At 37.0% G+C, this 14,634-nt stretch overlaps 1 protein-coding gene across 4 annotated transcripts in view; it reads right to left on the bottom strand.

The window, feature by feature from the left end:
* Positions 1 to 14,426, bottom strand: part of FAM81B (family with sequence similarity 81 member B) — an 88,302-nt gene extending 73,876 nt beyond the window's left edge. For 2 of the 4 annotated variants that reach the window (XM_078151933.1, XM_021007222.2), the window contains exons 1-3: positions 14,281 to 14,426; positions 13,800 to 13,913; positions 3,275 to 3,338 (exon numbers count right to left, since the gene is read on the bottom strand). In XM_078151933.1, coding sequence (XP_078008059.1) covers positions 3,275 to 3,284 — 10 coding nt within the window. In that variant the 5' untranslated portion in view covers positions 3,285 to 3,338; positions 13,800 to 13,913; positions 14,281 to 14,426. The remainder of the gene's footprint in view (positions 1 to 3,274; positions 3,339 to 13,799; positions 13,914 to 14,280) is intronic. The other 2 variants (XM_021007239.2, XM_021007198.2) reach the window with 1 other exon arrangement.
* Between the last annotated feature and the right edge of the window lie 208 nt (positions 14,427 to 14,634).

Below are 14,634 nucleotides of genomic sequence, written 5' to 3' on the forward strand. Positions count from 1 at the left end.
TAAGATCCCCCAGAACTGAACTCAGGTAGATATAGAGCAGAAGGGCCCCTGAAGGGGAAGAAGGATGTGCAGGCCCTTGCACCCAGAATTGATTCCTAATATTACACAAACATTCTGTATCCCCTTCCCCCAAAATTATTTTGAATATAACTGATTATTTTCTAGAGGAAGCACACAGTAGTGTGTAGAGTGATTGGCTTGGAGTGCTGACTGGATCCACTACAAATTTTTATTACATAATCTCAGCTGGATCTTCATTGTTCAAGGCAATTCTTTTATATCTCCTTAATTGACTCATCACAGTAGCTTTTCATCTCTCCTCAACTCCCTCCCAATATCTCAGCTGAGAACCTTGCCTTATATTTCACTGAAAAATGTCAGACCATTCCCTGAGAGCTCTCTCATTTGCTCTCCTTCTCATCTCACATCACTCAGTTAACTTGTGCCACTGTCACCTCCTTCCCCTCATCTCTCCTTGCCTAGGAAAATTCTTCTGCCTCCATCTTCAATCCAGTTCCATTTCATCTTCAGCAGATTGACCTCTCTTTTATGCCCACTCTATCACTTATCTTCAATTTCTTCCTGTTTACTGACTGCTTCCCTACTACTTACAGACATGTCCATGTCTCCCTCATTCTCAAAAAACCCTCCCTTGATCCATCCATCCCCACTAGCTATCATCTTACATCTCTCCTTCCTTTGGTGGCTAAACTCCTTGAGAAGGCTGTCTACAATGGGTGTCTCTGTTTTCTTTCCTCTCACTCCATTCTTAACATTCTGTAATCTGATTTCCTACCTTATCATTCAACTGAAACTGCTCTCTTGAAAGTTACCAGGAATCTCTTAATAGCCAAATCTCATGTTCTTTTCTCAATCCTCTTCCTTGTGACCCCTTTTACACTGTTCATCATCCTCTTTTCCTTGATTTTTATTCTCTTTATCCTCTCTATCCTGATTCTCCTATTTACCTGACTACTCTTTCTAAGTTTCCTTTGATGGATCTTTAATTAGGTCATGCCTGCTAATTGTGGTTGAACCTAGGGTTCTGTCCTGGGCCCAATTCTCATTTCCTTCCCTACTATTTCATTTGATGATCTCATCAGTTCCCATAGATTCAGTGATCATTTCTATACTGATGATTCTCAGATTACACAGTGGGCTGATAGGGAAAATAGAGTGAGCAAGCTATAGAGCCAGGAAAGTACATGGCAGGTCTAGGAAATGATGAGTAGACTAATTTGGTCAAATGGAGGGATTTATAGGGAAATACAGAGGGAGAAAAAGCTGGAAAGGCATTGTGATTATCACAGTGAACCTTTCTCTTTATATTAGTACTGAGAACTTTCTAGGAAATGGCATGTTTCCCTAAACTTTTTTTTTTAGCTACACAAAGAAATACAACCAATTGACTATCTGCCAATGATTTTTATTCCTTTTTAATTTCTTAGTCTATAGACAATCATTAGATTTTAACCAAATACACTTGGTTTCTATTAGAATTAATTTTCTGGGGCAGCTAGGTGGTGTAATGGATAAAGACCGGCCCTGAAGTCAGGAGGACCTAAGTTCAAATATGGCCTCAGACCAAATACTTGGCACTTACTAGCTGTGTGACCCTGGGCAAGTCACTTAACCCCAATTGCCTAAAAAAATTAAAAAAAATTTTTTTTTCTTCTTCCTTACAACAGGTTTCAAGTAAATATAGTAAATGCTTATATAGTTCCTAAAAATGTCCAAGGTGCAATATATAGCCTTATAGGTATATATGATGGTGAATAAAATAGTTTCTATCCATAAAGAAATGTTCTCTTACATAGATGTGATATGTTTTTATATATTTTTGTCCAGATTTGACTTTTTCCTTCACAGTTTTTGAAGAGTTGTATGTCACTCTAATATTGTTTTACATGTTTGAATTCTCCCATTAAAAGAATTAGAGTTACAGAATGGATCCAGAATTAAGCCCTATCAATCTATTGCTTATAGGAAAAAAAAATTAATGAAAAAGGTGCCTAGATTTAAATTAGGAGGTCAGTTTAAAATATGTCAAGTTCAAAAAAGGCAGGAATGGCAATACTAGTACGTGATAAAATAGAACTCGTACTAGAAAACCTTAAAAGAAACAGACAAGGGCATTATATAATGGTGAAAGAAAAAAAACTGTATAACAAATATATAACACTTTTATTTTATATGTAAAACAATTGAACAGCTAGTTAAGTTTGTAAAATAATGCTTAGCAGTAACCCAAGAAGAAAGAGACAAAAATGTAATAATAATAGGAGACTTCACCACTCCATTATCAGGACATGACCAATAAAAATTATTAATAAATCAATTATCAATAAAGAAATCATGGATCTGAACAGTTTATTGAGAAAAATGAAATTAACACATATATAGTGAGAACTGAATAGGAGAAGCAAGGAATATAGAGTCTTTTTTAAGTACACATAATGTTGCACGTGTGTGTGTGTGTGTGTGTGTGTGTGTGTGTGTGTGCATGTGTGTGTGTGCATGTGTGCGTGTCCCTCCTCAGGGCAGTGATGGGGTAAGAGAGAAGAAATTTGAGTATGAACTTTGGGAGATGTATGTAGTGGTAGAATGTTTTGTTGCACTGCAGAATGCTTTAGCAAAAAACGATGTGTGGACCCTTCTCCTTCCATTTCTCATCTGATACTCCATGCTAATAAATATTCTCAAAGCTTCATTTCAACAGGCATAATTATCTTCAAGAGGATCTAAAGTAAGTACATGAGTCAGGGTCATTAACACTTTTTAGCCTATATCTATGGTTTGGTCGCACCTTTAACCATTTTCACTAAAGTCTGTTAGTTATTATTTCTTTGCAGACATACTCTGAATGGGATCCAGTTTTTTAAAAGCTGACCAAAGTAGTAACATGAACAACAGAAGGCAAATTTTTCTTATGTTATTGACTACTTATATTTCACCTTCTCCCTCTTCCCCCACCCTACTTTCATTACAAAGGGTTATCACATTTATCTTGAAATTCATAGTTTGCTACATCTGATCTTCTGGAATTTTATTCATTTAATTTATAATAACAAAAAAGTTCACCAAGACTTGCTCTCCTTGCAAAATTTGCTTCCTCTGGAGAGCTGAATGAAAGTACTGGGATAGTTTAATCTACACTGTTGGCAAAGGAATAGACTAAGATGACCCTCAGGTTTCTTGTATAGACCTTTGAGTCTGCAAGTAGGCATTTCAACAATAGAGTAAGCAGTTATAATTACTGGAAATATAGACTTACTTGGGAACATACTGAACCAGATCTGTGGAATTCTCAGTTGACATTCTGCTGGAGTAAATCTTACCTGAAACAAAGATCACAATTTTTAAAGATATTTCTATCAGCTTTATAAACATTTGAATTTCAGAGAGTAGATACATTATGCATCGTATCAGGGAAGTTCATTTAATGTGTTCTGTGGCTTATTTATATCATTAATGATGAAAATCAAAAGCCAAATCTAGAAAGACATTGGTCGTTAGTGTCCTATAACTATGATATCTATCACTCACTATGTGAAATTGAAACCCAACTATGTACTCTAAAATCTTCAAACATTGTTAAACATTTTTTTGTTGACTACCACACCAGAGCCATTCAGCTAATGCTAATTCAATGTGTTTAAAACATATGCTCTTCCCTTTTTCTGAAGAATAAATGGAAGCTCAGTGTCTAGTGGAGGCATTTGCTGATTTTTTTTAAATGAGCAAAACTCACAAAAAGTCCTTTAACAATAAGATTTCAGAAGTCATGAGTCAAAACATTCATTATCTGTGGAATGGTTCAGTTACTTCAGAGTAGCAGATCACATAGTGAATTATTTCTGGCATGTTGACTAAAGGTGAAAAAAAAAATCTAGTCAAGTATTTTTGTTCCAAGGAAGTTTGAATGACAGATTATTGTACCCAATGTAAAGTACAGGTATACTCAACAACTTTGTCCATAAATTACTATGATTGAAGATAACTGGGCATGCAAAAATTGGAAACACAACATGAAATGTAATGAAATGATATTATATTAGAAGGTATGAGAAAATCATTATAGTAATGAAAATGTGTTTACCCTCAAACTTATAATTTTAAAAATACTTTTATGAGGGAAGAGGCAGAATTGTAGAATGAATATAGGACTGTCCTTGGAATCAGGGAGACCTAGGTTCCAATTCTATTTCTGGTACCTTAGCTGTGAGACAATGGGTAAGTCACCTGACCACTCCATGCCCTGAGTCTACTCTCTAAAACTGTATCAGAGACTAGTGCCAGTCTGCACTCCTGGATGGATTTCTCACATCTCAGCTTTCCTTTACCAGTGAAATCACAGGCTTAGGTCAAAAAGAAAAAAGGAAGAAAAAGTTAAGGATGTGTAATGTGTATTTTATATATGCCTATATGTATGCTCATATATATATATGATACATACATGTATACATGTATACATATACATGTGTGTGTATATATCTAAGTGTATACACAGACAGATAAATAAATAAATAAATAAATAAATTATATATATATATATATATATATATATATATATATATATATATATATATATAGAGAGAGAGAGAGAGAGAGAGAGAGAGAGAGAGAGAGAGAGAGAGAGAGAGAGAGAGAATACATATTTACCCTAATTTTAACCAAAAAGAAAATCACTGGATTATTTAAGTACTGGAAGTTTAGTAAGAATGGCATTCTATTTCAGTAGATTACAAGCTGATGTCCAGTACCCACATACTGTATTTAGCATCAGGCAACTTTGGTTACTGTAATTTCTGTTAGAGAAGTAGTGTGACAGGGTGGGAAGAGGCCAGGATTTAGAATCTCAGAAAACCTAAATTGGATCCCTGCCTCTGACATACACTGCTTGTATAATTCAGGAAAAGTCCCATAACTCCTTACTGCCCCAGTCAATGCCACTTTAGGTTGATGAGCAGAGCAGGTATATATCTGCGGTTGCCGAGAGAGTTTCCACATCAGTGTCCTCTTATATTAGTGAAATCTCCAAACCACAACAGGAAAAATCGACCCTGTGTAAATCTCTTAATGTTTTGCTTTGCCTATAAAATACGGATAATAACACTTGCATTACCTATCTCATCAGGCAGTTGTGAGGGAAAACATGTAATAAACCTTAATTCAAGTCATCAAGAAGTACTTATTAAGCACCTACTAATCCAATCCTATCAATATTTATTAAATGCCTACTATGTACAAGGCACTGTGCTGTGTACTGGGGATACAATGAATTAAAAAAAAATAAGACAATGCTTGTCCTCAAAGAGCTTACACTCTAAAGGGGAAGACACCACATAAAAGGAAGCAGAAAAGGCACCAGGAGGAAACTGGCATGGGTTCATCTTGTTCTGTGGAGTTGAAGCCAGGCAGAGTAGTACATACAGAGTGGAGTGATCTGAGAGTCCAGTTTCTGCTCTTTATAAAGGAAGGCATAGGGATCTTCCAGACCTCTAATCAGAGGGGAGAGGAGGCTAAGAGAGGCAGTGTCAGTCAAGGCTTGAGTTAAGTAGCATGGTTAAGCTTATCCTGGGAGGGTCATGTTGTTCCTTGGAGTTGAATAAATTCAAGGTCACCAATTATTGGGGTAAGGACTCTCTATACAATAGAAACTACTAGAAAACTAGAGGAGAATCTGGCAGAAATTAGGGTTAGATCAATATCTCAATTGATATATGGTAATATACTCCAAATGGATCGATGAACTAAATATAAATGGTCATATAGAGAGAGGCATGGAGACTCTTCCTATGAAAGGTTACATGATAAAAAATTAAATGAGAATGGAAGGAGCTTTTACAACTGTGGTAAGAGTTGGAATTTTAACTAAATAAGTTTTGAAGTGATAATAGAAGATAAAGTAGATGATTTCAATGGCATAAAATCAGAAATTTTGTACAAACAAAATCAATATAGATAGAATTGGGAGAGAAATTAATTGTGAAAAAACTTTGTAGCAAATATCACTGATAAAGGGGTCTGATATCTAAATATATAGGTAAATGATATAAATATATGTGACAATAAGTGATCAAAGAATATAGCAGATATTTTTCATAAATATGAATGCAAGTTATCACCAACTGTATGAAAACATGTTCAGAAAACACTCTTGATAAGAGAAATACTAATGAAAACAATTTAGTAGTTTTACCTATGCAAAGAAAGAAATAAAAGAAACAAAAACAGAAAGGAAGGAAAGAAAGAAACAAAGAAAAGAAAGAAAATAGCATCAATAAAACAAATACCCGGGAGAAAATAAAACATTCAAAAGATGGCACAAACTGAAGAATTTTGTTATTACCTTGGTTAATTAAATTTTTAAATTTTCTTTTATTTTCTTTTTTCTTTTTTAAAATTTATTTATTTTTAGTTTTGAACATTCACTTCCATAAGATTTTGAGTTCCAAATTTTCACCCCATCTCACCCCTCCCCCCACCCCAAGATGGCATGCATTCTGAATATCCCTTCCCCTTGTCTGCCATCCCTTCTGTCTCCCTTTCACTTCCTTATCCCCTTCCCCTTCTATTTTCCTGTAGGGCAGGATAGATTTCTGTACCTCATTTCCTGCATCTCTTATTTCCCAGCTGCATGTGAAACCATTTGTTTTAAACATGTGTTTTTAAAACTTTGGGTTCCAAATTTTCTCCCTTCCTCCCTCCCCACCCACCCTCATTGAAAAGGCAAGCAACTCAATATAGGTTATACATGTGCAGTTATGCAAAACACTTCCAAAAACTAACTCTATTTCCCTTAATCCTATCCTGCCCTCCCATTTATTCTATTCTTTCTTTTGACCCTGTCCCTCCTCAGAAGCATTTGCTTTGGATTACCCCCTTTCCCAATCTGCCCTCCTCTCTATCATTCCCTTGCTCTCTTCTGCCCTTCTCCCCCTATTTTCCTGTAGGGTAAGACAGATTTCCATACCCAACTGAATGTGTATGTTATTCCCTCCTTAAGCCAAATCCTATGAGAATAAGATTCACTCATTCCCTTTACTTTTCCCTATTTCCCCTCTACTGTGAGAGCCTTTTCTTTTCTGTTTTGTTGTGAGATAATTTTCCCCGTTCTACCTCTCTCTTTCTTCTTCTCCCAGTATAATCCTCTCCAACCCCTTAAATTTATTCTCCAGATATGACCCCTTCATCTTCAACTAACCCTGTGCCCTCATCTATCTATCTATCTATCTATCTATCTATCTATCTATCTATCTATCTATCTATCTATATCTAGATATACATACATATAATTTTTTTTCCTCCAACTACCCTAATACTGACAAAGGTCTCATGAGTTATAAATATCATCTTTCCATGCAGGAATGTAAACAGTTCAATCTTAATAAGTCTCTTATGATTTCTCTTTCCTGTTTACCTCTTCATGTTCCACTTGAGTCCTGTATTTGAAAGTCAAATTTTCTATTCAGCTCTGGTCTTTTCATCAAGAATGCTTGAAAGTCCTCTATTTCACTGAATGACCATTTTTTCCCCTGAAGGATTATACTCAGTTTTGCTGGGTAGGTGATTCTTGGTTGTAATCCTATCTCCTTTGCCCTCTGGAATATTATATTCCATGCCCTGCAGTCCTTTAATGTAGAAGCTGCTAAATCTTGTGTTATCCTGATTGTGTTTCCACAGTACTTGAATTGTTTCCTTCTGGCAGCTTGTAATATTTTCTCCTTGACCTGGGAACTCTGGAATTTGGCTACAATATTCCTAGGAGTTTTCCTTTGGGGATCTCTTTCAGGAGGAGATTGGTGGATTCTTTCAATTTCTATTTTGCCCTCTGGTTCTAAAATATCAGGGCAGTTTTCCTTGATAATTTCTTGAAAGATGATGTCTAGGCTCTTTTTTTGATCATGGCTTTCAGATAGTCCAATAATTTTTAAATTCTCTCTCCTGGATCTATTTTCCAGGTCAGTCATTTTTTCCAATGAGATATTTCACATTGTTTTCTAATTTTTCATTCTTTTGGATTTGTTTTACAGTGTCTTGATTTCTCATAAAGTCACTATCTTCCAATTGCTCTATTCTAATTTTTAAGGAAGTATTTTCTTCAGTAATCTTTTGGACTTCCTTTTCCATTTGGCCAATTTTTCTTTTTAGGGCATTCTTCTCCTCATTGGCTTTTTGGACCTCTTTTGCCATTTGGGTTAGGCTATTTTTTAAGGTGTTATTTTCTTCAGTATTTTTTGGGTCTCCTTTAGCAAGCTGTTGACTTGTTTTTCATGATGTTCTTGCATCACTCTCATTACTCTTCGCAGTTTTTCCTCTACTTCCCTTACTTGTTTCTCAAAATCCCTTTTGAGCTCTTCCAAGGCCTGGGACTGATTCATATTTTTCTTGGAGGCTTTGGATATAGGAGCTTTGACTTGGTTGTCTTCTTCTGGTTGTATGTTTTGATCTTCTTTGTTACCAAAAAAAGAATTTATGGTCTGACCATTCTTGCGAGGTTTGCTCATGATCTCAGGCAATTACCTGAATTATAAACTCTTTATTAAGGTAAGAGTCTGCTTCCAAGCTTCGGGGGGTTGTACAGCTGTTTTCATAGATACTTCTGGAACCTGTAAATTTTCAGTTCTTCCAAGGTGGTATGATAAGGGGCAAGGTGATTACTCCTTCCCTGGCCTGTGCTCTGGTCTCTGAGTGACCACAAGCACTCTTTTCTGTCTTGGAACTGTGAGGAGGAGTTCCTCTCCACTATAAGCTCCACCATGCCAGTGCTCCTCCTCACCCTAGGACCACCCCTCAGAACTGTGACCCAGATCCAAGCACAGGCAAAGCGAGAGAATCCTGCACCAGCAAAGAGATCCCTGCAATCCCCCTCTGATCAGCCACTTGATTCCCCCTCAGTCTGTGGGGTGGAAGCTCAGGAGGCAGCCACTGCCCCAGGGCCATCCTTAGGAACTGGAGCTGAAACCTAGCTTCTCTCTCACCGCAGAAACAGACTTTTCCCACTGACCTTCTTTGGCGTTTGTGGCTTGAGAAGTCTGGAAACCGCCACAGCTGCCCACAATTCAGTCCTCTGAGGCCTGCTCCAGGTTCACTGCGGCCTGTACTCCCATGCCAAACTTTGCTCCTCTCCCAGACATGCACAATATACCTTTCTGATCAACCATCCAGATTGTCTTGGCCTGGAAATATCTTTCACTCTGTCTTTTTGTGGGTTCTGCTGCTTTAGAATTTGTTTAGAGCTGTTTTTTATAGGTATTTGGAGGGATTTGGGGGAGAGCTCAAGCAAGTCACTGCTTTCACTCTGCCATCTTGGCTCCTTGGTTAATTTAATACATACTTAAAATACCCTCCCAATATATATGTATATATACACACATATGAAACTATACACACAAACACACACATACATATATGCACACAGAAATATTATGTCCCTAACACAGCATATACACTAACTACCTTTTTAATAGATATGGATATCTATTTATACATACTTATAACTATGAATGAAAAATGAGAGAGGGTAAAGACTTATAAACTACTCAGAAACCTCTTGTCATTATATGATGAATACTTTGAGAAAAGAGTCACATGGCAAATACCAAATAACATCAGGAAAATAAAATTGGTTGTATTTTAACAGACAAGAAATGATTCATTACTGATGTGAGAGTCATTCCTGAATCAGTTACCATTGCACAATGAGACAACTCACTTTTTAGAGCAAAAACCAAAATTAATACAAAGCTAGAAGAATAAAAACAAACAAAAATAGGGTATTCAATTGACATGCATTTTGGACATGTCACCTGTATGTCTTGTAGATAGCTCAATGTCAACATGTCCAAAACAGGGTTAAATATCTTTCCTCCTATCTCATTCCTCTGCCAAAGTTTCTCATTTCCATCAAACCGCCATTCTTCCATTCTCTCAGGTTCATCATCTTTGATTCTTTCATCTTCTTCATTCCCTGTAACCAATCAGTTGCCAAATCTTTCCATTTCTACTACCGAACATCTTTTGTACCTACCCTCTTCTCTCTGGTCATACAGGCACCATCTTTACATGCACCATCATAAACCTCTTGCCTGTATTGCAGTGACCTGCAGTGGCCTCCAAACTGGTCTCCCTGCCTTATTGTTGGCAAAGTTATTTTTCTTAAGTGCAGATCAGACCCTGTCACTCCTCTACTTAATAAACTTTAGTGGCTCCTTTGCCTCTAGGATCAACTATGTACTCCTCTGTTGGTCTTTTAAAGTCCTTGACAATGTGGTCCCAACTTCTCTTTTACTTCCCTAGGTGCCATGATGGATACAGTGCTGGGCCTGGAGCCTGAAAGACGTGTTCAGGTCTAACCTTAGTCACTTACTACCATATACTGCCTGGACAAATTATTTAACATCTGTTTGCCTCAGTTTCTTCAACTATAAAATGGGGATGATAATATCACCTATTTCCCAGGGTTGTTGTAAGTAATCAGATGAGATAATATTTGCAAAATGCTTAGCACAGTACACTACTACATTTAATAAGCATTACAAGTATTACTAGATGTGTGTTTCATTTTATTTCTTCACTTCAGTCTAGTCAAATTTGAATAAAGGAGATTAGCAAGTTTCTGTGATAAAAGCATTATTTCTCAAATAAATTCTCAAATTTACAACATATGAGTCATTTCCCAATTGATAAATGGTCAAAGGATATAAACAGGCAGTTTTCAGAAGAAGAAATCAAAGCTCTAAATCACTATTGATTAGAAAAATGCAAATTAAAATGACTCTGAGGTACCATCTCATACCTATCAGATTGGCTAATATGACAAAAAAGGAAAACAACAAATATTGGAGGAGATATGGAAAATTTGAGACACTAATGCACTATTGGTGGAGTTGTGAACTGATCCAGTCATTCTAGAGAGCAATTTGGGACTATGCCCAAAGAGCTACAAAATTGTGTGTACCCTTTACTCCAGCAATACCAGTACTAGGTCTGTATCCCAAAGAGATAAAAAAAAAAAAGAAAATGGGGCTCTATGTACAAAAATATTTATAACAGTTCTTTTTGTGGTGGCAAAGATGGATGCAGGGAGAGAATGTGGAACTCAAAATTTAAAAAAAAAGTTAAAAATGATTTTTCCATGTAATTAAAAAATATTTAAAAATTTATATTTACCTGCTAATAATAAGCTAATTATAAAGGATATCTATTTATTAAATACCTATTCATTGAAAAAGGATATCATCAAGGACATTTATATTTTAAAAAAGATGGACTGGTTAGGCAAGAATGAAGGGCAACAGGTAGATAGACTGCGGGTTTCTTTGCAATGTCAGAAGAAATTGAGGGAAGCCTCCAGCATTTTGGGTACATCCTCTGTGGTGAATTTACGTGTGTGTGTGTGTGTGTTGTGTACATACATACATATACATATTTACATACATGTGTGTATATATGCATTAATTAAACACTTAAGATGGACAGGCAGTGATGGACTAAAATCTGCATCACTGGAGGAAACATCCAAATTGAGGAGATTATAGAGCTATGCAATTGCCCAAGGACAGAGAACATTTCGATCCCTATTTCTGCTGGTTAGTTTCTGCTACCTGACCATTTCGTGCCAATAAGTGTGTACCTGTGTGTGTCTGCTGTGTAGCTAGCACTTTTGCCAAATGTAGAACCAAAGTCTAATTCAGGATTTCAGTCATTTTCAGTTATGTCTGACTCTTTGTGACCCCAATTTTGGGCTTTCTTGGCAAAGATACTGGAATGGTTTGCCATTTCCTTCTCCAGCTCATTTTACAGATGAGAAACTGAGGCAAACAGGGTTAAGTGACTTGTCCAGGGTCACACAGCTACTAAGTGTCTGAGGCCAGATTTGAACTCAAGAAGATGAGTCTTCCTGAATCCCAGTCTGGTACTCTGTGCATACTGCGCCACTTAGCTTACAGGAGGAGAAATAGTTTCTAAGAAATAGACAAACTTTCGTTATACAAATACCATGAAAACGAAGCTTTATGTACCAAAGGGCTTTTCCCATGACTGATGGGTGATCTCAGTAACAGTGCCTTACTACAATAAAAGTTTTCTTTTGTCCCTGGCTGTGTAGCTTCCCCATTTACTTATTCCACCCAACACTTGGGAATCCAGATTCTTTTACATGATTGTGCAATTTGCATTGTGGGCAGGGAGCATGAAAGAACAGTTTTGCCCTTATTAGGCTCCTAGATGCTTAGATTTAGAACTGCAAGGAATTATATAGGTCCTCTCAATCAAATTCCCTCATTTTACAGATGAGGAACATGAGGCCTGACAGTTAAAGTAGCTTGCTTTTGGACTCGAGTCTTCTGACTGTTTTCTTTGCTATTTCTGCTGTACTTTCCTTCAGTACCCATAAGCATATCATCCAGGTTTTCCCTGAATTAATTCTGCCAGAAAAATCACTGTATTAGTGCTGTGGTGGTTATTAAGGACAGAATAGACATAACACCTACAAATTAGATAATATTTGCAAAGTGCTTAACATTGTGCTTGGGACATAGTAAGCACTGTATAAATGCTAGCTATTATTATTATTATTATTATTAATTCCTTTACTTTAAAATGATTGAGAGGAGAATAGAAAAATACTATATCTATCCAGCCTCTTCCCCATACTGGTGATGAAGATCCTGGGAAGGGCAAGATTTTTTCTTTGACTAAAAATCAATTAGACTTATGAGTTGTGTGACCCTGGGCAAGTCACTTAACCTAATTGCCTACACCCCCCCCCAAATCAATTAGAGACGCATTGGAGCCAGGAAGACCTGTGTTCTAGCCCAAATTCTGACCCTTACTGGTCATGTGACCCTGGGCAAGTCACTGAATGTCTGTTTCAGTACCTCAGACAATCTAGGTTGCAAAGCGGGTACTAATTTGCATTCACTGGTGGAAGAAGTTTCCTCTCCAGAAGTACCTACACTTGCAATGGAATTCACAGGTCTCGTCCAGCAGAATGAACCATCTTACTTCTCTCTCTTCTAACCTCATTTTTTGACACTCCAGTCTAGAAATACTGTTGTCAAGGGAACCAGACAGTCCTATGCCACAATCCAAAAAAACATTAAATTGGAACTTCTTTTCCCTCATGACAAATGTGATGGATACAGAGAAGCATGAAAAACTCCACATAAACTGAAGAATGATGAAATGAGCAGAGCCAAGAAAACGATATATACAAGGACTCCAACAATGTAAACAGAAAGAATGAGAGCACTTGGGCACACGCACACACACACACACACACACACACAAATGAATACTATACATTTACAAAAAAATAGGCATGGCTCAAAAGAAGAGACATCAGAAGTTCCTTGTCAGAACTTATCAGTTCTAACTGACTATCTGATTCTGATGCCTATCAACCAACTTTTAACCTTGGTATTAGAAGCACCCCCAGCCCAGCCCTTTGCAGAGGCAGGAGGTCCATGAGTGTGGTACATTACCCATATTTTCAGACTTGTGTGATATTTTGATCAGTTCCGATTTCTCTCTCTATTTTTCCTTTTAAAAATACTATTTGCTATATGGGATCACTCTCTGGGAGGAGTAAAGGGAGGAGTGCTGGGGAAAAGTTTTGCTGATGTTAAAAAAAAGACCAATAAAAATTCGTTTTAAAAACTGCCTTTTCCTAGTATCCAGTGTCTTAAGTCCTATGTCAGTATGTTTTGGAACCCTCTAAACAACATTAACATTACAAAAGACCTTAAAGCCAAATTTTCTCCCCCCAAGTATCAAGACTCTGCAATACTTGCTTTTTCCCGTGTGGCACCAGCAGCATTGGATAGCGAGTCATCAATTCTATGGGTCTCCTACTTGGCTGTCTCAGAGGGCCCTTTGTTTACTTGAGTCTCTAGGTTACCAGAATGCTGAATCAGATAAAGAACTGAATAAGCAAGGGAGATTATTCTTATTTTTCTTCTTGGAGTGCTGTTTCTAAGACCTATGCAAAGACACTCTGGTAAAAAGCAGCTCCCAATGTAGAGGGGATTTTTTTCCCCATATCTACCAACACTTAGAATATGAGAAAATGCTCATTATTCACAGGTGATTCCTTGGGACACTTCCTGGGGCTATTCTTTAACACAGTGACATCTTTTAAGGTCAAAGAGACATGAAAAGAATTATGGATGGTTTGTCATAGCTTTTTGTGCCAATCATGAGGACTCTTCAGGTTTTAATTATTCCATGTCTCTGCTAAGAAATACGAATGAGAGAAAAAGATGAGGCAGATACCTGAACTCATGATGCTTGGATTTGTAGGTATGCTAAAACAAACAAATGGTGTAGAGAGATATTCTTTTAAAACTGTACTATCAATGGACATTGCATCTTAACCATGCTTCAAGTATCTGGCTGTCCAAGGGAAACACTGGACGTTGTGACTGCATGAGGGCTCTGTGATGTCAAAGGTCTGGCTCTTGCTCATTAAAGCAACGGAATCTAAAAACTGCTAGAATCTTTCACTGTTTTTCCTTCACATCCCTTGTCAATGATGAAATGAAATCATTTATATGCAGCCTCAAGTTTGTAAGTCTGGGAGAGCTGCCATTGAGACTCTGAAGCTGAAAGTTCTTAAGACAACTGAAT

This window comes from Phascolarctos cinereus, unplaced genomic scaffold (assembly GCF_003287225.1).
Source record: "Phascolarctos cinereus isolate Bilbo 61053 unplaced genomic scaffold, phaCin_HiC Scaffold_4;HRSCAF=312, whole genome shotgun sequence".
NCBI classification, from domain to species: domain Eukaryota; kingdom Metazoa; phylum Chordata; class Mammalia; order Diprotodontia; family Phascolarctidae; genus Phascolarctos; species Phascolarctos cinereus.